At 41.9% G+C, this 22095-nt stretch overlaps 1 protein-coding gene across 1 annotated transcript in view; it reads left to right on the top strand.

The window, feature by feature from the left end:
• The window catches only part of CDRT1 (CMT1A duplicated region transcript 1), a 35634-nt gene extending 14523 nt beyond the window's left edge, over positions 1-21111 (top strand). Inside the window, 8 exon segments of the mRNA XM_041772156.1 lie at positions 1317-1438; positions 4295-4360; positions 4363-4442; positions 5455-5597; positions 11555-11713; positions 13820-14088; positions 14919-15074; positions 20252-21111. Of these exon segments, the coding sequence (XP_041628090.1) occupies positions 1317-1438; positions 4295-4360; positions 4363-4442; positions 5455-5597; positions 11555-11713; positions 13820-14088; positions 14919-15074; positions 20252-21072 (1816 nt within the window). The 3' untranslated portion in view covers positions 21073-21111.
• Positions 21112-22095: the final 984 nt, after the last annotated feature.

Here is a 22095-nt window from a genome sequence, read left to right as displayed (position 1 = left end):
CTGAGCCAGCCAGGTATCCCTATTCCTATTTCTCTAAAAGTGTTTATCAAATATATTTTCTGCACAAATTAAGAAAAACAACCTGAACACGTGGTTGGCCATGTTGCTAGAAACAGAAATTCAAAACTTGCTTTTTTCCAGGCCAGTGGGATATCATTAAATGCACTGTGGTGCATAGCAGGCTCTGACAGACAGCTAAAGCCACAGGACCTTTTGGGAATATTAGAAGAAAAAGCTTAGCACATTCAAAGAAAAACAAAAGGAACATTTATTAATTGTTTATTATGTGCCGAGTCTCATAATAACTCTATGAGGTAGTAACTATCATTATTATCTCCAATTTCCATCTGAGGAAACTGAGATAGAGTGGTTCATTAACTTATCCAAGATCATACGGCTAGTAAGTATTGGACCTGGGATTGTACCTCAGACAACCTGGCTTCAGAGCCCAATATCTTAATATTACACTTTGCCCTGTCACAAAAGCAAACTGGCTGAAGTGGAGGTCTGTATCAGTGATTGTTCAAAGACCTCAGGCAGGTTTGCTTATTAAAAATGGTGTGACTCATACATGTTCCTATATATCTCTTAGATATGTCTTAGAAATACACATAAAATATTTTAGATCCAAGTGACTGAAGTAAATTGTTCTTTTGTTCTTATTTGAAAATCAGCCCTACTGTTGAATCAGTGCCATGGATTTTAAGCCTGATGGTAATTCTAGAAACTCTTCCACCTAATACCAACCAAAACTTACTAAGCATTTTCTACGTGTTGATCATTGTTCCAATGTTACATGAATTAATGCAGGGTTTCTCAGTTTGGGACTGTAAAATACTTCATGTGGAGGCTATCCTGTGCATTGGAGGATGTTAGCAATATCCTGGGACTCTACGCACTAGATAACAGTAGCATCTCTCTTCCCACTTGAGACAACCAAGTGTCTTCAGACATTATCAAATGTCCCCTAGGGGTGGAAATCACTCCTAGTTGACAATCATTGCATTTGTGTATTTAATTTTTCACAAAACCCCAATGACGTGTAACTATCATAGTTATCATTTGTATTCTGCCAATGAGGAAATGAAGCTTACACAGAAATTAAGTAATTTTCCCAAAGTCACACCGGGATTCAAATTAAGTAACTTTCCCAAAGCTGCAACTGGGATTCAAATCCAGACCTCTGACTCTAAGCTTGACCACGAATTTTGCTGCCTTTCAACAAATGTTGATCTAAGGGAAGTCATATACAGTATGATCCCTTTGGGCCCTCAGAAAAATCTCAAAAACATTTTTTTTTTGGCCTGATTCCACAGATTCTGGGATCTGAAAAGTGGGGCTTGTATACGAATCTTCAATGGCCACCAGGGGACAATCACTTGCATGGATTTATATAAGAACAGGCTCGTATCTGGAGCAAGAGATTGCCAAGTGAAAGGTGAGAAAGAAATTCCTTAAACTTTCTCAGAAATTTCCCCAAATCCATGGGTTGTCAAAATACTTGTTTTGCTCATTTCTATAGTAAGACATTCTTTTATCCATCCATCCAACCATCCATCCAACCATCCATTCATTCATCCATCCACGTATCTATTGATCCATTCATTTAACAACTATTTATGGAATACCTACAATATATTAGACACTGCTAGGTGCTAAGATAAAAAATGAATATGATATGGCCCTTTCAATATGGCTTTTTATCTCCTCAAGAGGCTCATAATCTCTTAATGGGGATAGATACATGAATATGCAATGGAGGCTATAATAAATATGTGAATAATAACAGCTGCCATTTATTGAATACTAATTTTGTGATTGACGTAGATGCTTTACACATATTGATTATTTAACCCTCACAAGAAGCCTATGGCATGGATACAGATGAAGAATCTAAAATTCAGAGAGAAAAACAACTTGCCCCAAATTGGAGCTGCTGCGTGGTAGAGTGGGGACTTGAACCCAGGGCTGTCTGACTCTAAATCATGTGTTCCTAACCAACACGTGGAATTCTTTTTTTCTTTTCTTTATCTTTTCTTTTCTTTTTTTTTTTTTTAAAGATTTTCATTTACTTGAGAGAGAGAGATTGAGAGAGCATGAGCAGGGGGAGGGGCAGAGAGAGAGGGAGAGGGACAAGCAGACTCCCCATTGAGCATGGAATCTGATGCTGGGCTCTATCCCAGGACCTTGAGATCATGATCTGAGCCAAAGGCAGATTCTTAACTGACTAAGCCACCCAGGTATCCCAACATGTGAAATTCTAAGGGACCATAGAAATAAGAGTAACAGGGAAAGCACCACAGGCAGGGTGCTATTTGAGTGCAGCCTTGAGGATAAATAGTTCTACAGGCAGAGGGAGAATATAGAACATTATAAGCAGAAGGCACAGCACAGGCAAATTCACAGAAGGTTGAAAAAATGATGTATTTCTAGAACTTCCCCTTGCTTGGTATGGCTGGACTACAGCATGTGGTGTTGGACATAAGGCTAGTTAGTTTGTTGAGGCCAAATTATCAAGGGCCTTCTACATCATGAGCTTTATCCTATAGAATCCTAGCCCCAGACCCCAGACTGCCTACATCCCCTGGGGTCCTCCCACCTGCCTCGGTTACCAAAATAGAAGGAAAAAGAGACGATTAGAGATCTGAAATGTAACCTCCCACTTGTTAAGTTTTTATTTATTTATTTTAAAAAAGATTTTATTTATTTATTCATGAGAGACACACACAGAGAGAAAGGCAGAGACACAGGCAGAGGGAGAAGCAGGCTCCTTGCAGGGAGCCTGATGTGGGACTTGATCCCAGGACCCCGGGATCATGCTCTGAGCCAAAGGCAGATGCTTGGCTACTGAACCACCCAGGCGCCCTTTGTTAAATTTTTAAACAAGGGCACCTTCCCATAGATTCTTTTCTTTTATTTTTTTTTAAAGATTTTATTTATTTATTCATGACACACACACACACACACACACAGAAAGAGAGAGAGAGAGAGAGAGAGAGAGAGAGAGAGAGAGAGAGGCAGAGACACAGGCAGAGGGAGAAGCCAGCTCCATGCAGGGAGCCTGATGTGGGACTCAACCCTGGGTGCCCAGGATCAGGCCCTGGGGTGAAGGTGGCGCTAAACCGCTGAGCCACCTGGGCTGCCCCATAGATTCTTTTAATTTATCTTCTGACTTTCTCCCCTTTTTTTTTTTTTGAAGATTTTATTTTTAAGTAATCTCTATGTCCAATGTGGGGCTCAAGCTCACAACCGCAAGATAAAGAGTCTCTTGCTCCACCTACTAGGCCAGCCAAGTGCCTCTCAGTTTTCATCTTTCTAATTGGATAAAAGGGCTAATGGATATGTAAAAATACATGAAGAAAAACATTCTTATATGTTAGGGTTAATCTAATGTATGTGGTTAAGAGCATGGCTTCTGGATCCAGAATCTTTGGATTTGAAACCCAGCTCTATCTGCTTATCATCTGCATGATCTTGACCAGGTTACTGAACCCCTCTATGCCTGTTTCCCCATCTGTGTGGTGGGGAATAATGATAGTAATTGTCTTGTGAAGAGGAGTTAATACATGTCAAGCACTTGTAATGGTGCCTGGCTCGTAAGTGCTATAGGTTAAGTATCAGCTGCGGTTATTATTTTGTCTTAGATTATGCATCCTGTTGCCTGAGAGGTACTTTGGGCCTGATGAATTTGTGGTGCCTAATTTCAGTTTTTTCTTAAGCTTTGTTCTCCCACCTACCTTTCTACTTTCATACTTCCTAACACTTACAGTACGCTAGACAGTTGCTCCAGCACCATCTATATAGAAGCAGCATTAAGCCTGCCCCCAGCTGTGGCAATCTGTCAGTTAGTAAAATCCAAAAGTCAGATTCAGAAATATTTTAAAATGTAAATAAGGATAGACAGCTTTCTTTTCTTTGGGGGGTAGAAAGGGTGAGTCAGGAGAATAGTGTCTGGAAGCAATGATGCCATGAACACATGCCTTGATTTTCTTGGAGTCCACTCAATAGCAAGTAGTTTTCAGGCTCAAGAAGGAGGCTTATTAGAGATGAGCTGTCTAGCACTTGGACCCCAACACAAAATTCTAGGTTTAGAGGCAAGGTGTGTGCATTGCTGGCTCTCCCAGGGGCCCATGGTCAGGGAGCTCTAGTTGGAAGCACACAGAGCTGTTGGTGAGCCTGCTGGGCCGGGTGATGGCCTTCTAGGGTCTGACTTGATGGGCTTGGCTTCTGTGATGGGGTATGGAACTCTACCTTAACCTGCCTTCATGCCCCTCTTCTTCCCCTTCCCTTTCAGAGTGGGACATAGAAACAGGGAAGTGTCTGAAGACATTTAAACACAAAGACCCCATCTTGGCCACCAGATCAACGATACCTACATCGTGAGCAGTTGTGAGCGGGGCTTGGTCAAAGTGTGGCACATTGTCATGGCCCAGCTAGTAAAGGTGAGAGGGAATTAAGTTGTGGGGGGAAGGGGCACCCTAGTGGTGATGGACTGGATGAGACTTATGGCCTCCCCCATGGAGCTCCCCAGAATCCTTAAAGCTATCAACTTACAGTCTCCAAAAGGGTGGTCCTGAAGAGCTGATGTGGAAGCTCCTCCTTGCCCTCCACCAAAGGGGGCCATTTGGAGTCAGTGGAGGGTCAGGGATCATGTGACCCACGTTTTCATGGAGGTGGTGGTAGAAGGCTACATTCTGACTCGGCATGATATATGGGTTCAGGGTCTTTTAATAGCAGAGGTAAACTGACTTTTCCTTTTCTAGAACATTTTACCCCAACTCTTGCATGGGGTAAGGGAACAAACAAAGTCACAGTGTTTTTTCTCCTCACTCTCTGGTGAAAAGAGAACATTGGCTGTCTTGGAAGTGCTTGAATGTTCACACACACAAAAATGTTGGGTTTGAAACCCCCCTGGCCCTAGTGGGTGGTGGTGAGATACATTTGTGCCAGGAGCACAGGAGTACAGTGAGAAGCTGCTGGCCTGGGTGGTGGATTTTTTCCCATTAATCTTGTTGTCACCATGGTCTAACCAGCAGTTACAGGTGCAGGGATGCCCCAGGTGTCCTCTGGTCTTGGCAAGGAACTGGGGATGGAATGCCTGGCCCTACACCTTCTACATCTTGTGGCAGCAGAGGATGGTGAATTCTGGCCCTCTCTAGTATTCCAGGAAGATGAGACCTGTTCCCAGCTACAGATCCACTAAGAGCAAGGCCTCTTCCTGACCACATTCTTCCTTCAATGGAAAGAGAGCTCTGGAGAGAGGGAGGCAGGGACACCACTGGCCTTATTAGAACAAAAGTAAAGTTGGCTCCGGTAAATACCAAGTGAGTGGTAGTCATGGATTGGCAGAGTGTGGCTTTGCAATTCACCTAAAGAAGCCTTCAGCTTTGGCCCTTGGAGAACTTGCAATCTGAGTTGAAGATGGGCTGGAAACAGAGGCATCTTCTCTTGCAGACTCTCAGTGGCCACGAGGGAGCCGTGAAGTGCCTGTGCTTTGACCAGTGGCATCTCCTCTCGGGAAGTGCTGATGGCCTGGTCATGGCCTGGAGCATGGTGGGAAAGTATGAGCGGTGTCTCATGGCCTTCAAGCATCCAAAGTAGGTGCCAGGAAAGCCTGGATTGATAGATGTAGTATTCTCTCCCTTTCCCTCATAGCCTACACTTTGGTTTTTGGCAGATTGGTCCCTTCTGCTCTCTGCTGACCTTTTGTCCCCTCTGCCTGTTACTTATCCCCACTCTGCCCCCATTTGGCCATTTCATCTCCCACTGTCACTTATTTCTCTTAAGAAATAGCAGTACTAGATGTGGACTTTGAGGAATTATTGAAATGTTATGTTTATGACACACATGATACGTTTATATCTGTTGTCTACCAAACTTATGAATATTGGCAGAACTGTCCCCAAAAATGCCAGTTCTAATAAACAAAATACTTGGAGTTGGTCTTTACCCCAGGAAGCTTATGTTCACAAAGGCTTAAAATCATCCAAGTGCCAAAGTTTTAAAAATAAGGGCTTAAAAAAGGAGCTTTCATCTGAGTCTGTTGGTGACATTCTTTCTTTTTAAGCTTTTATTCATTTATTTGAGAGAGAGAAAGCATGAACGGGGGGAGGAGCAGAGAGAGAGGGGAAAGCAGAGCAGGGAGTCTGACATGGGGTTCGATCCTAGGATTCCAGGATCATGACCTAAGCTGGAGGCAGATGCTTAGCTGACAGCCACCCAGGTGCCCCATGTTGGCTACGTTTTATTCTAGGACAGCAAATGGATCTCATTTTACAATTCCAATCCCAATTTAGTGGTGGTGGCTGCTTGGAGCCAATTAAGAAGTAGTCTGAGGTCACATCTGAGCTTGTTTGGAAAGGGTACTGTGGTCAGTTAATGGTTCTGCCATGGCCATGGGTTTATAGGCTATGTCACTCTTATACACTACAAATGGTGCTTCTTCCCCTGAGTGCACTATTAAAAACTCTAGGGAAACAAAATACTATCTTAATTGATTAAAAGTGTAAATGGATCTTCTAGGGGATCTATTGGGAATAGTTGTTTAGTAAAATATGGCCCTAGATTTCCTCATATCTTCGTAAGAACCTCTTGAGCAGACACACTGACTTTGTGGGAGGTAGGAGGGGATTTGAGTATACATGTGTATGTTTACTCTTGGTGGTGTATGACTACATTATTGATGAGCATGTGCTGGGCAGGGCTTCTGTTCCGTGATTTATCCAACCTTTATGTGATGATCAGTAAGCCTCTTAGCATGTTATCTGGATCATCAAAACTTGAAAGAGTCAATATTTATGACATCACCTGAAAATTTCAACTATATGTTTTTAAAACCTTCCAAGCACGATTCTGTAGGATTTAGTTTAGGTACTGGAAAAGAACCTGTTCCCAGCAAACCTCAAAGTTTGGTAGCCATTCTGTCAACCTGGGAGCCTCCTACTCCACCTCAGCAATGAGACCTTCTCAGACCATTCTATTGCCATTGAATGACAACCTCAACATCTCATTCACATTGGTCCTTGATACCTTCACAGTTACAGCAAAACCATAGACATGGGGAGGACATGGTCAGTGTTCTTGTTTGTGAGGCCCCTCCTCCACTCAACTGTAGTAGTGGTGTGCATGTGGAAGTGCTCAATAAATGTTTCTAATTGATTGTTAATGAGGGCCAATTTGCAGATTGCCTTGCTGGAGGGATCTAACGATGGGACTGTTACCCATCTTTTGAATACAATGTAGGTGTCATGCTATCTGTCCTTTGGTGGAAGAAGAACTGAAGAAAAGGGTCTTCCTTCTGTCCTCTTGATCCAAATTTTTTTTTAATTTTTAAAATTTATTCATGAGAGACACAGAGAGAGGCAGAGACACAAGCAGAGGGAGAAGCAGGCTCCGTGCAGGGAGCCTGATGTGGGACTCAATCCTGGGACTCCAGGATCACGCCCTGGGCCGAAGGCAGGCACTAAACCGCTGAGCCACCCAGGGATCCCCCAAAAAAGACTTTTAAACAAAAACCCCCACATTTATACTGTCTTTTACATTGGTAGTTACCTCTATTGATGCTCTTTTGTTTCTTCATGTGGATTTGAATTCTATCTAATGCCCTTTCATTCCAACCTGAAGGAACCCGTATAGCATTTCTTGCTAGTATGAACTCTCAGTGTTGATTATTAGTGAATGTCTTAATTTCTCCATTTTTGAGGATGGTTTTGATGGATATAGAATTCTTGGTTTACAGTTATTTTTCTTCCTTCCAACACTTTGAGTATGTCGTTTCATTGCCTTTGGACTCCATAGTTTCTGATGAAAAATCAGTTGTTAATCCTTTTTATGGGATGAGGTGCTTCTCTCTTGATGCTTTCAATATTGTCGTGGACTTTGGCTTTTTACAGTTTGATTATGATATATCTAGATGTGGAATTCTTAACTTTATCACAGTTTGGGTTTATTGAGCTTCTTGGATTTGTAGATTAATGTTTTTCATTATATTTGGAAAGCTTTTGGGTATTACTTCTTCAAATATTTCTGCGTCTTTCTCTCCTTTCTTTCTGGGACTCTCAGTATGATGTGTTGATGTTTAATGATGTCACAGGCTTCTGAGATTCTGTTCATTGGTCTTCATTCTTTTTTCTTTCTGTTCTTTAGACTGGAAAATCTAAATTGACTCCTCTTCAAGTCTTTTGCTTCTTCTGCCTACATAAATGTGCTGTTGAGTCCCGCTAGTGGATTTTCATCTCAGTTATTATAGTTTTCAACTCCAGAATTTCTATTTGAACATTTAAAAAATATTTTCTAACTCTATTGGTATTCTCTATTTGGTGAGACACTATTCTCATACTTTCTTTTAGTTTTGTAGACATGTATTTGCTATTTGAACATGTTTAGAATAGATGATTTAAAGTCTTTGTCTTGAAAGTCCAACCATTAGGCTTCCTTGTAGATGGTTGATTAATTTTTTTCCTCTCTATAATCTTTAGTATCTTATTATGCTTTATATATATATATTTGAAAACTGGGCATTTGGCATATTTTAATATGATGTCTCTGGAAATCATATTCTTCCCCATTCCCAGGGTTTGTTGTGTTTTTTTATCATGTGTTTGTTTAGTGAGTCTGTATAGGTGTCTTGTTTGACTGCTGAAACCTCTATTCTATTAGCTGGGTAGTGCACTGACTGGAATAAGGTTTATTTGAACACCTGGAAGTGAAATATCTCCCACTCTTTGCCAAGGAGCTCTGTGTGCCTGTTGAGGGAAACTTTCAATCAGCCAGACAGTTTACAACTCTGCTCTTACTTTTGCTTGTGGAGAATATTAAGGTCAGCTAAGAGTGAGAGCTTAGGGCTTTTTCAGGTCTTTCCTCAGCATGTGTACAACCCTGTATATGGTCACATAGAGTCCCAAGAATATGCCTGAGCTTTTCAAAATCCTTATGGATGTTTTATTTCCTGGTTTTAACTTTAAAGCTTTTTGGTTAGTGTAATGTTTGATCTAATGGATATCTATTGCCTTAGGCAGCAGTGACTACAATATTTGCCTATGAAGGCTTTCAAGGAATACTGTGCCCCCTCCACCTGTCCCCCTAGCCCCCATCGGCCAAGTTAGTGGCTTTAGCATTGGGTGAGTTCCTACTATGGCAAAATAAAGACAAGCTTCTTGAGCCAGTCTTCCAGGAAGCCTTGAGAGAGGCTGTAAAGGAAGTTTGTTGTAAAGGAAATTTGTTCTGTTTCCTCTAGTGCCAGGAATATGGGCTGTTATTTTCATGGTTACCACTGAGCTGGGGGTTGGAAATGGGACCATGTCGGGTAAGTCAATATATCATAAAGTTCACTCTTTGTATTGGGACAAAGCCATTATTTTTTGTCTGAGTGCTCTTTGGGTTGCTGTAAGCCTTTGGTTATTTTCCAGAGTTCTGAAAAAACTGAGTGTGATAGTTTTTTCATTGCTTTTATGGAAGGGTTTTGGGGAAGGATTTTGGAGTTCCTTCCACTATTCTTCCTGACATCACTCTCTGCAGTGTCTTTTGATAAAGAAGGAACAAAAAAGGAGACTTAAGAAAGAAATGACTTATTTATAGGGTGAGATAAAATCTGAAAGGAGACTGGGCTATGATAGGATCATAATAATCATTATTGGGTAGATACTGGGCTGTCTGAAAGGTGTCTTCATTAATTTAATCCTGACAGCAGTCCTCTGAGGCAGAAATCACTAACCCTCCATTTTTCATTTCATTTTTTAAAAAATATTTTATTTATTTATTCATGAGAGACACACACACACACAGAGAGAGGCAGAGACACAGGCAGAGGGAGAAGCAGGCCCCACGTAGGGAGCCTGACGTGGGACTTGAGGATCATGCCCTGGGCTGAAAGCGGGGCTAAACCGCTGAGCCACCCAGGCTGCCCTTTTAAACCCTTTTTCATAGAGGAGAAAACTAAATACTGAGAGGTTATGGTACTTTCTCAAAGTTACACAGTCAGTAAGTGGTAGAATCAAGTTTTGATCTCAGGTTTTCTGATCCCAGAGCCCATGCTTTCCATCACAAGGCTATAATGGTATAGGCTGAACTACCAAATGTCATCGGAGCCTATGAGAAGTGCAGGTCTAGCTCTGCAAGATCAAAAGAGATACTTTTGAAAGAGGCAAACCCTTCTATCATAAGGTACCTCTCCTAGCTCTGGATTTTCCTACAAGTAGACTAAGATGCATTTAAGGCACCAATAAATGCTTTATGTTTCCATCTTAAAAATAAAACTAGAACTTTGTTGGACTTTCTTATACTTATTTTACACTGTGGAGTGAGTGATCATTTGATTGATTGATCTATCACATGAGCCACATTGGCCTTTTTGTTGTCCTTTGAACATGCTAAGCATGCTGCTGCCTTTCAAAGTCTTAGTTGTTTCTGTTTTGCTAGAAGTTGGGGCTTTGAAACGTCTTAATCTGGCCCTTAGATATGATTCAGGGCTAAGGCCAAATGGTATGGTGTGGATGTCATTCTTTTAATCCACTGTATCAATGATCATACTCTGAAACTTGAGCTGACACTTGCCTTTTCAACAGATATTTATTGAGGACCCTCTATGGGCTAGGACTTGTGTTAGGTGCTGGGCATGCAAAGATGAGTAAGACATGTGTTCTGCCCAAGAGAATCTAACAGTGTACCTGAGGTTTGTGCATGTGTCTGTGGGAAAGGGGAAATGGAAATAAAGTGTGACTTTATGGAGAAGGTAGCACATGAGTTGGGCCATGGATGGACTTGGATGGGTACAGATGGCAGGGATCAAAGGACTTGCTTTGCACATAAGATCTAACAAATTGGTGGCACCAAATTCAACTTTCTAGTATCCTTAACAGGAATGGGGTAATTGTATTTTGCAGAATTGAATATTCCACACTCCTGGAGTCCCACTTGGCCACAGCCGTGGTAGGAAGGTTTTGTTGGAGGCATCTAAGCCTCCTGGTCCTCTCTCTGTTTCTGCTGGTTACCACAAAAGGGAGCTCTCATCCCTGGGAACAATTTTCCTTTGGGATATTTCACTGAAAGAACAGAAGCCATCAATTTAAGACCCTCAATGAAACTGCTGAAATATCGGGTTTTTGCTTCATATAAAGATGATCATTTTCCCATCTGTTCTGTTCTTTATCTATAAATGCTGCTTGAAAAGTAAGCAAAACATCAAGCACTTCTCTGCATGACTTTTGTAGAAACCAGTAGGTAGGAACCAAATTGTAAGAGGAAATGTGTGATAATCTATGATCAGACAAAACAAAAGACAAAAAAATCCCACAAACCCATGACCTAAGCCTTTGCTTCTTGCTATCCTGTGGCACTGCGACCAGATTGTCGGAAAAATTATAGCAGAAGGGGAGGAGAGGGCACAACCATGTCTTGAAGGTTAAAGGTTTGCATCCAGAATTATGAAATGATGGCAAGCATCACATGCAGGGCAGTTGTGACCAAAGCCTCCCAGCCATGCCCACAACAAGCTTACAAACAAACCCCAACAGTTTGCCAGCCGACACATACTGCCTGTTGCTCTGTTCCATTCCAGGGAAGTGCTCCACGTGGCTCTACTCTTCCTCCGGGTAATCAGTGCCTGTGCAGATGGCAAAATCCGCATTTACAATTTCCTAAATGGGAACTGTCTGAAGGTGATGAAAGCCAATGGCAGAGGTGATCCTGTGCTGTCCTTCTTTATTCAGGGCAACAGGTGGGTGGTAGGCGTGGAGGTCAGAGCCGTGAGCTCTTTCGTTTGGATGATTTTCTTCTCTGGGACACCAGCCCTGCATTTGCCGGCAGTAGGCGAGAGTGGGTGCTCCCCCTACAATGTTAGCTGTAGAAAGTTAATACTTTGGCTGTAGAAAGGCAATAATCATTTTGGGGGAGTGGCTAATCAGACTTTGCACAAAACTTAGCAAGCAGGGTTTGCATTACTCTTAAGTTGTCCTGGATGTCTGGGCTAATCAGGCAGTGAGTACAGTGTGGCTCCGCTGTAGATGTGTAGCCCCTGTTGCTTGCAGAGAGTGCTTTCTCTGACCTTCTGTCTCTGATGCTCACTCCTGGTGCAAAGAGACTCATAGGAGGGTATGGGATGGTATTAGCAGGGGGTCCAGTGTTCAGTGGGGCAGAGCTGAGCAGGTGAGTTTACAGAAAACAGAATTGTGACTATCTCTAGGTAGTATTGTATTTATCATAGGCTAGGTTGAAGGCAATATTTTGTGAAAATGCCCAAATAGAATTAACTTTTGCACCGGCTCAGTTGAAATCAGTTAATTTTCCTGAGCCTGATTGCCTTCCTTTTAATGCTACTATACTAGTGCTATTTCCCATCTTAAAGGTTGGTAAGAAGTCTCAATAAAGGGACACTTTTCAGATACCAGGTAATAATGCCATTAAAAAAAATCACCTCTGACCTTTTTCCTTTCTTCTTTCTTTCTTTCTTTCTTTCTTTCTTTCTTTCTTTCTTTCTTTCTTTCTTTCTTTCTCTCTCTTTCTTATTTATGAGAGACAGAGAGAGAGAAGAGAGAGAGAGAGAGGCAGAAACATAGGCAGAAGGAGAAGCAGGCTTCCCACAAGGAGCCCGATGCAGGATTCAACCCCGGACCCCAGGATCACGCTCTGAACCAAAGGCAGATGCTTAACTGCAGAGCCACCCAGGAGTCCCCTGACCTTTTCTTTTTTTATGACATCCAAAGAGAGACAGTTTCCTCTGAACCTGAGTAAAAGTGGAGTCCAAAAGGGATTCCTAATTGGAAAGATTCCCCAAATTCCATTCTAGCATTTCTAACCAAAACAAGCCACTTTTACAGAGAGTTGATGCTGACAGTTAAGGGGTTCAAATTCAGCGTTTCAGAGCACAAAGGAACCTACGCCTGGTATTGCCATTTCTTGTTTATGGTTCCAGGAGATCGAGGCACAGAGTAGATCTATGAGCATTGTGGACAACAGAAACCAGTGGGTGGTTGGGGGGCCGGGGCCCTGCTGGGGGGCTCAGGTTTGGAGTTCTTTTCCTACCAGGGCATAGAAGTGTGGATTAGGGAAGATGGAAATCATCCTGCTTTATAAAAATGCAGCTGTTTTGTTTAAATGTAGAGCATGCAAAGGGTCCCTGGAATGATAGAGGGACGGAGAGTTGGCTGGAGGATCAGCGAGGGAGCAGAGTCCTCCACATTACAGAGTTTTCCTTACCCCCATCACAGCAATGAAACATGGCATTTGGATGCTGTGCCCTAAAAAAAAAAAAAGAGTGAATTTTAAGACATTAATGAGTACCTTTCCTTTCTGCTTTGGGCACCCTAGGGACTTGGCACTCACTCTATGAACGGAAATCTATTTTAAAATATTTTACCTTGAAAGGTGAAGTGATCAAAACATATGTACCCTTCTTACAGTTAATTTTAAAGAGAACCACCCCTGTTGCCTGGCCTGCTACCATTCATGGCTCCAGACCCTCCAATCACCTCCACCATCCTGTTTGTAGAGTCATTTCTTGGGCCCTTGGGCTTAGCTTTGGATGGGACAGTATTTGCTTTGTTTTTTAAAGATTTTATTTATTTATGAGAGAGATAGAGAGAGAGAGAGGCAGAGACACAGGCAGAGGGAGAAGCAGGGAGAGGGAGAAGCAGGCTCCATGCAGGGAACCCAACATGGGACTCGATCCCGGGTCTCTAGGATCACACCCTTGGCTGCAGGCGGTGCTAAACCGCTGCGCCACCGGGGCTGCCCCAGATGGGACAGTATTTGAAATGCGTTTTTGGAGGCCGGGTAGTTGTGGCCTCCTTGCCTTTTGTGGGCAATCTTGTTGTTTTGGTTCCAGGATGGTGATCAACACAGAGAGCAATATTCTCATGTTCCAGTTTGAGAATATAAAGTGGCAGTATGCTCCGGACCGGGCCAAACAAAAGAAGAAGGATAAAGAGGATGACCGGGAAGAAAATGGCCTCACAGAAATTCTCTCCAGGTCTAGCACTCAGGTTTTCAGCCTGAAGGACTCCATGTCCAGTAAACAAACTGTGGCCCAGGAGTCCTTATTAAGTAAACCCTACAGGTCCCGAGTTTTCCTCAAGGCAACCAAGGTACCTACAGGTAAGAGAGCTGCATCCTAGGCCACCTCACTGGTACCCGATGAACCACCTGGGGAGGGGGGCTGGCAGGGCTAGTTTTTCTGTATGATATTTTAGCCAATGGTTTCTTGATGATGTAAATCTGAACCTTTAAGGAAGGTGGGAGACCATTCTCCAGCTCAAGAGAATCTCCTGATTTTCAAGACCTGGGTTTACAAACATACTAGAATCTTTGTACAGTAGATGACACTGGCCCTTACCACTTGCCATTAAAACGAAAAACAACCAATGCTCTCCACTCCCATTCAAACATAGATTGCATAATTATTTCCTTAGGACAGAGACAAGATATTATTATACCATAGAAAAATGTTCTATGCAGAATGTATTATCTCTAGAGCCCTGGTTGATAACATGCATACCCAGAGAATACTAGTAGGAAGCAGATGTGCGTGTGTGTACATGCGTGTGAGTGATGTGTGGAATGCCAGACTCCTTCCTTTCACTTGTCCCATATTTGTTATGTGAAACTGGATCTGCGGCTCTAGAGAGAACATCAAGAGATCGCGTCCAGGTGTGTTACACGACAAATGATGAGCTCTGTCTTGAAAAGAGAAACCAGTAGGTTTAGATAATGCCTAAAGCTTGACAATCAGTTGAAAAAGTGGGTGACAGAAGAGGCAGGATGTGATGCAGACCTCAGGCTCCATATGACTTACCTAGTGTCACCTGACGACAAACAACAAGGTGATAGTTTGGGTGAAAATCAGCCAAATTACCAGCTATGCCCCCATTATTTAGACCTAACTGAATTCTGTAATTACTATGATTTCCTCCTTAATCTTCCTTTAGAAGTGTTATTAGAGGCACCTCAAAGTCAAGGAAAGTTAAAATCGCCCCGGAGAGATGGCAAGAAGAGAGCAAGTCCTGTTTCTAAGGAAGCAAATGGCATAGATGGTGGACAAGAGAGTTCTGAAACAAAATCCCTCACAGGAGAAACAACCAACGGTGATATTTTATTCCAGATCAGGGGCAAGATCCTCTCTCTCCCTTTCTCTCTATTGCTCACTTGGTCTGTTCTGGCTAGTTTTTCAGCAAGTCAATGACTTTGCTTATCTTTGAGAATTCAGAGTGGGTAAAATGTCTGACTTTGCTGAAGGGTAATTGGTTTTCCTTACTAACTTGAGGTCCAGCATGAAAACCTTCGGAAGAGCTGTGCTTCCAGTTTAGGGCTCACAGGCTGCCTCCCATGCCTGCCACTGAGACTTCTCACTTCTTGGACTGGTGTGTCATCATGAATAGGATGTCCCTTTGTTGTTTTTGAGAGAGACTTTGGTAAAAATTTAGAATGCTTTCAAATATTTATTGCTAATGTAATAGTGGTTCTTTGAATCAAATTCCCTATAGAGCCCAGCTTCAAGGTGAGGGTAAAACAAATTAAGTTTCAGGAGGGCTATACTAACAATGGGCATCCTTGAAAAAAGCCTAACGTTTATGTACCCGTAGAGGTATACCTATAGCGTAAAGTCTTAGGAGTGGCAATGCTGAGGCAAAGGATAACTGCCCTTAAAAATTAGAAAGATATTGGGGCACCTGGATGGCTCAGCTGGTGAAGCATCTGACTCTTGATTTCAGCTCAGGTCATGATCTCAGAGTTGTGAGATTGAGCCTCACAGCAGGCTCTGCACTTAGTGGGGAATCTGCTTTTCTCTCTCTCTCCCTTTACCCCTGCTTGGGCTCTCTCTCTAAAATAAATAAGTAAGTAAGTAAGTAAATAAATAAATAAACCTATAAAAAATTAGAAAGATTGCATCCCTGTTTACTGCAGCATTATTTACAATAGCCAAACTATGGAAGTTCCCCAAGTGTCCATCAATAGATGAATGGATAAAGAAGAGGTGGTATAGGGGTGCCTGGGCAGCTCAGATATATAGGTGACTGATTCTTGGTTTTGGCTCAGGTCATGATCTCAGGGTTGTGAGATCTAGCCCTGCAATCAGGCTCCATGCTCTGCACAGAGTCTGCTTCAGATTCTCTCTCCCTCTCCCTTTTTTTAAGTATATGTGCTGCCGAAGCGAGCACATCTCTCCCTCTCCCTCTGTCCTTCCTGCTCATGCTCTCCTCACATATAAATAAATTTAAAAAGAATTGAAAAAAAAAAAGAAGAGGTGGTACACACACACACACACACACACACGAATATTACTCAGCTATAAAAAGGAATGAAATATTTCCATTTGGATCTAGATATAATGCTAAGTGAAATAAGTCAGTCAGAGAAGAACAAATACCATATGATTTCACTTTTTTGTGAAATTTAAGAAACAAAGCAAAACAAACAAAGAAAAAAAGACCAAAAACCAGACCCTTAACTGTAGAGAATAAACTGATGGTGACCAGAGGGGAGGTGGGTGGGGGGATGGGTAAAGTAGGTGGAGGGGATGAAGAGTACGCTTGTCATGATGAGTACTAGGTAATGTATAGAATGATTGAATTACTATATTGTACACCTGAAGCTAACATAATACTGTATGTTCACTATATTGGAATTAAAATGTTTTAAAATAATGAAAAAAGAAGATAACACTAGCATAACTGATTATTTTCTTTGGATTAAAAAAAATTAGAGGAGCACCTGGGTAGCTCAGTTGGTTAAGCATCTGACTCTTGATCTCAGCTCAGGTCTTGATCTCAGGGTCATGAGTTCAAGCCCTGCCTTGAGGGTGTTTTCTTAAAAAAGAAAAAAAGGAAAAAAGAAAAAATTCAGAAGGATATTGCCACAGTCATCCTTAAAAATGATTCATCAGGGATCCCTGGGTGGCGCAGCGGTTTGGCGCCTGCCTTTGGTCCAGGGCGCGATCCTGGAGACCCGGGATCGAATCCCATATCAGGCTCCCGGTGCATGGAGCCTGCTTCTCCCTCCGCCTGTGTCTCTGCCTCTCTCTCTGTGACTATCATAAATAAATAAAAAAAATTAAAAAAAATGATTCATCAATTTACAGTCCCACCAACAATGCATGAGAACTCCCACTGCATCCATGCCCAAACTGGGTGTTATCCATAGTTTTGTACTTGCTTATCCATAATTTTGTACTTGCTTATATGATAAAGAAAAATAGTATTTGCATTTCTTTAAAGTTGATCACTAACAAATGAAATGTCCACCAGTGGGCAATGACTAAGTAGATAAAGAAAAATTCATACTGTGGAATATGATCTACTAGCTAAAAATTGTATCATGAGGATCCACATATAGCATATAGTGACTTAGAGATTCACAATATATTCTTTTTTTAAAGATTTTATTTATTTATTCATGAGAGACACAGAGAGAGAGAGAGAGATGCATAGACACAGGCAGAGGGAGAAGCAGGCTCCATGCAGGGAGCCCGACGTGGGACTCAATCCCAGGTCTCCAGGATCACACCCCAGGCCACAGGCGGCGCCAAACTGCTGCGCCACTGGGGCTGCCACACAATATATTCTTATAAAAAAAAAAAAGACACATTAATGAACAATGAGTCATCACAATTCCTTTAAAAAAATTTTGAGTATAGTTGACCCACAATGTTCCATTAGCTTCAGATGTACAACATAAGGATTTGACAGATTTGTATATGGCGCCCTGTTCACCACAAGTGTAGCTACCATTTGTCCCCATACATCTCTATTACAATATTATTGACTGTAATCCTTATGCTGTGCCTTTTATTCCCGAGACTTAATTCATTTCTTTACTGGAAGCCTGTATCTCTTGCTTCCCTTCACCCATTTTGCTCATTTCCCCATCACTTGCACAACTTATTGCACATGAGTTTGTGCTCTGTATTTTTAGGTCTGATTCTACTTTTTGTTTATTCTTTTTTTTTTTCTAAGATTCACTTGTTCACTTGTGAGTGAAATCATGTGGTGTTTGTCTTTCTTGGTCTGACTTACTGCACTGAGCATAATACCCTCCAGATCTATCTATGTTGTCTCAAATGGCATAATTTCATCCTTTTTAATGACTACATAATATTCTTCTGTATATGTGTGTGTGTGTGTGTGTTTGTGTGCAAGTGTGTGTGTCACCACTGAGTATGTTAGCTGTGGGTTTTTCATATATGGTCTTTATTAAGTTGAGGTATGTTCCCTCTAACCCCACTTTCTCAACACAATTCCTTTTTTTTTTTTAAGATTTTGTTTATTTATTTATTTTATAGACAGTGCGGGGAGGGTAGAGGGAGAAGGAGAGAATATCAAGCTGACTCTACACTGAGCTGGGAGCCTGACTTGGGTGGGGCTCAATCTTGTGGCCTGAGCTAAAGTCAAGTCAGACGCTTAGCTGACTCAGGCATTCAGGTGCCCCGACACAATTCTTTTTCTTAGAGGAGAAAAGCTATGTATGTTTTCACACACACATGCAGGGTGGTTTATTCTGGGATTAGAAGGACCGATTTTGATATCTTAATTTTATTTTTGTATGCTTTAGTAAAAATACTTAATATTTTACAATTTAACAGGAATGTAATAATATGTAATACAATCATTTAATACTGTAATTATTAAATAATATTTAATGTTTTAACAATATTTAATAATTTTTAAAAGATTTTTATTTATTTATTCATGAGAGACACAAAGGGAGATGCAGACACATAAGCAGAGGGAGAAGCAGGCTCCCTATGGTGAGCCCATGAAGGACTCAATCCTATCTGGGATCGCGCCCTGAGCCAAAGGTAGACGCTCAACCATTGAGCCACCCCAGGTACCCCACAACATTTAATAATTTAATGAGATATTATTTTTCTAACAAAGTAGACAGGGAGATATTTGAAACTTCATTCTTAGTATGCCCATACACAAACATCTTGGGATAAAGCCCTTTTTGTCAAGGAAAATTATATGCTCAGTGCACTTTGCGTTTTATTTGCTAGTTATGCATTGACATAATTTGGGATACAGACTTTTAATTGTTAGATTGGACTAGACAAATAACTTCTATTTTTCATGACTGAGTTATTCCTTTTGTAAAATGGGGATAATGCAGTGCACCCAGGTAGCTCCGTGGTTGAGCGTCTGCCTTTGGCTCAGGTAATGATCCCGGAGTCCTGGGATCGAGTCCCACATTGGGCTCCCTGCAGGGAGCCTGCTTCTCCCTCTGCCTGTGTCTCTGCTTCTCTCTGTGTGTCTCTCATGAATAAATAAACAAAATCTTTTTAAAAAAATGGGGATAATGTTTTCAGTATATCTGTGAGGTATTGTAGGGATTGAAAAGCCCAAATGGGAGAGAGAAAATAGATTTGCTCATGTGCGAAGACATCCTTGTTACTTCATAGGTATTTAGCATCTTGGAAGCCTTGATTGTATGTAGTATGCTAGAGTGAATCTCTTGTTCATGTCAAGTGGCTTTTGGAACTGCTGCTATTACTCAAAAACATTTTAGGAACTCCTTTTCAGAAATTGTACTTTTTGGTTATGTTGTGATATTTTGCATTTCCTAGGGGTGATATATATTTTGGAGGCTGTTTTGGTTTTGGAAATGCCCAAAGATCATTTAGAATCAAGTTTGATTAGTAATCAATAAGACGGAGATCAAACTTTATGATACAATATTTGTTTAGAGATTCATTACTATAAATTTATTTTTTTATTTTATGTTTTTAAAATATTTATTTATTCATGAGAGACACAGAGAGAGAGATGCAGAGACATGGACAGAGGGAGAAGCAGGCTCCCCACTGAGCAGGGAACCTGATGCAGGCTTGATCCCAGGTCCGTGGGATCAGGCCCTGAGCTAAAGGCAGATGCTCAACCATTGAGCCATCCAGGCATCCCTCATTACTATAAATTTAGAAGGCCTATTTTCTGTGAATCATAAAAGAGGGGTGAAGCTCCCTCCTACAGGGAGGTTTCAAAATGTGTGAAATACTGGTATTATATCCCTTACCTCCAAAACATGCATATCTAGAGTTTAATACACACTTGTCCTCAGGTTCTAGGAGATTTATTAAACACTTGTTGTGTTGAATATGTCATCATTTCCAGTGTCACAGAGGATTTTTGTCCACATCTTGGCATGGCCATTGGATAACAAAGACCTCAGTTTGCACAGCCATTAGAATGGGTTTAACTTTCATGCAACTACTTACTGGTTGTCATGGAACACTCTGACTTGCTTTTGTTTTCTCTTTCTGAAAAACTAGAGGATGGGGAAAAAGTACAAAAAGAAGGACAACTCGAAACTCCTGGAGACTTGATCAGGCGTTCAAAGAAAAAGCGCTGGCAAATCCCTATGTCGCCAGATCAGTTCCTTCTGACAGTTAATGCCCTGCAGCAGGCTCATAATTCAGGGGAGTTTGCCTATCCCCGGAGGCCCCAAACCCAAGTCATTGATGCCTGGGGACCTTCAATTTCCCATTCAAGGAAGGTCCTGAGTTTCAAAGGAAAATCAGTCCAAAACGCAGTCGATAGGTTGAGGTGGAACCACCCTCCCATCAATGTGAAACAAACCAATATTCCCCTTGAGATCCAGAAACTGCAGCCCAACCTGAAGAACTCTTTGCACAGTCCCAGGGTCCAGTCCACCATACCCCAGCCTGTGATTATCCACCCCAGATTCGAGAGCAGCCTCAGGGGTGAAGACCAGGCGACCAGCTCCATCGATGGGACTGTGCGCAACTTCAGCCCATTAACCAGCCTGCAGGTTATTAAACCCAACCGCATGCTGGCTCCACCAATGGGCATGACAACCAAGTCTGTCAAGAAAGAACGACCTCGCTTCTACAAGACCCTTGATCCCTTTAGAATGAACACTGAGTTCATGTTGTTGACAGTAAAGGAGGAGAAAGAGTATGGGGAAGCCAAGATGAAGGAGTATCAGGCCAGAGAGCCCAGTGGAGTGGTCAATCCAGAAAAAGCCAGCAAAGCTGCATGGATCAGGAAAATCAAAGGGCTACCTATCGATAATTTCATGAAGCGAGGGAAAACAGCAGCCCCTGAACTTGGACAAAACATGTTTATCTGAACCAGCCTTGGGAAATGAACATCTTAAAATAAACAGAGAACCAAGTGGATGTTGGTGTTTGGCCTTTTGTTTTGCTTGCTTGTTTGTTTGTTTTGGACTATACCTTGGCGATGTGGGTAGTCTTAAGTATCTTCCTAAGAACCAAAGGATTGATATTATCATCAAGAAAACGGGGGTGGGGTGGGGTTACTGGGAGAGATTGCCATCTGTGTTCCCACTGAAAACCATTTAATGAAACTTATGAAAGCCCAACATCACTGGTGGGAGATGGGAAAGTGATCATTGGAAAATTAAATACCACTCATCACTACCAATTTAGTGCTATTATTCTGATAGCAAATGAACTGATAGTACTGTATCGGAATAATGCATTGGAATTCCCTGGTATTTTTGCACTGAAGCCTGATGAAGCTCAATGAGTCCAGTTAATCTAAAAGGAGAGGCCCTTAGTAGGGCTGACCTATTGCATTTGAAAACATTATGTATTCTTTTCCTTCTCAGGGCTAACTCCTGTGGAACAGAATTAAGCATATTTGTCTTTTCTTCAAAGAAGGACACTCATATCAAATGTGTTGATGATTCCACCTAGACCTTCCAAGGATGATGTCAGGGACCAGGCAAGTAATTAAAAAAAAAAATGTAGTACACTATGGGAGTTCTGGCCCATTGGAGAGCTCAAGCCCTATCCAAAGGAGTGGCTTCTCCTTGGTGGCTCAGCATGACCACAGTATGGTGTGAAATAATGGAAAATATATATTGGTCTCTGACCCCAGTTCCTGGCACAGAGCTTCTGAAACCCTTATAAATTCCTAACTGATATGAGCACTAGGAGCATCTTTTATTCTAATGAGGGGACTCAGAGTGAGCTCCTGGATGGCTCCTGGATGGGGGCTGGTCACCAGAAAGACCAAGTCAGGATTAGAAGGTTAGAGATTTTAGCCCCCGCCCCCCCCATCCTTCAGAGAGGAGAGAGTGGCTGGAAATGGAGTTCATGATCCATGATACCTACTGTGATGAAGCCAC

Source organism: Vulpes lagopus, chromosome 10, assembly GCF_018345385.1.
Source record: "Vulpes lagopus strain Blue_001 chromosome 10, ASM1834538v1, whole genome shotgun sequence".
NCBI lineage: Eukaryota > Metazoa > Chordata > Mammalia > Carnivora > Canidae > Vulpes > Vulpes lagopus.
The sequence above is the reverse complement of the archived record's forward strand: the minus strand, read 5'-3'. Positions and strand labels throughout refer to the sequence as shown.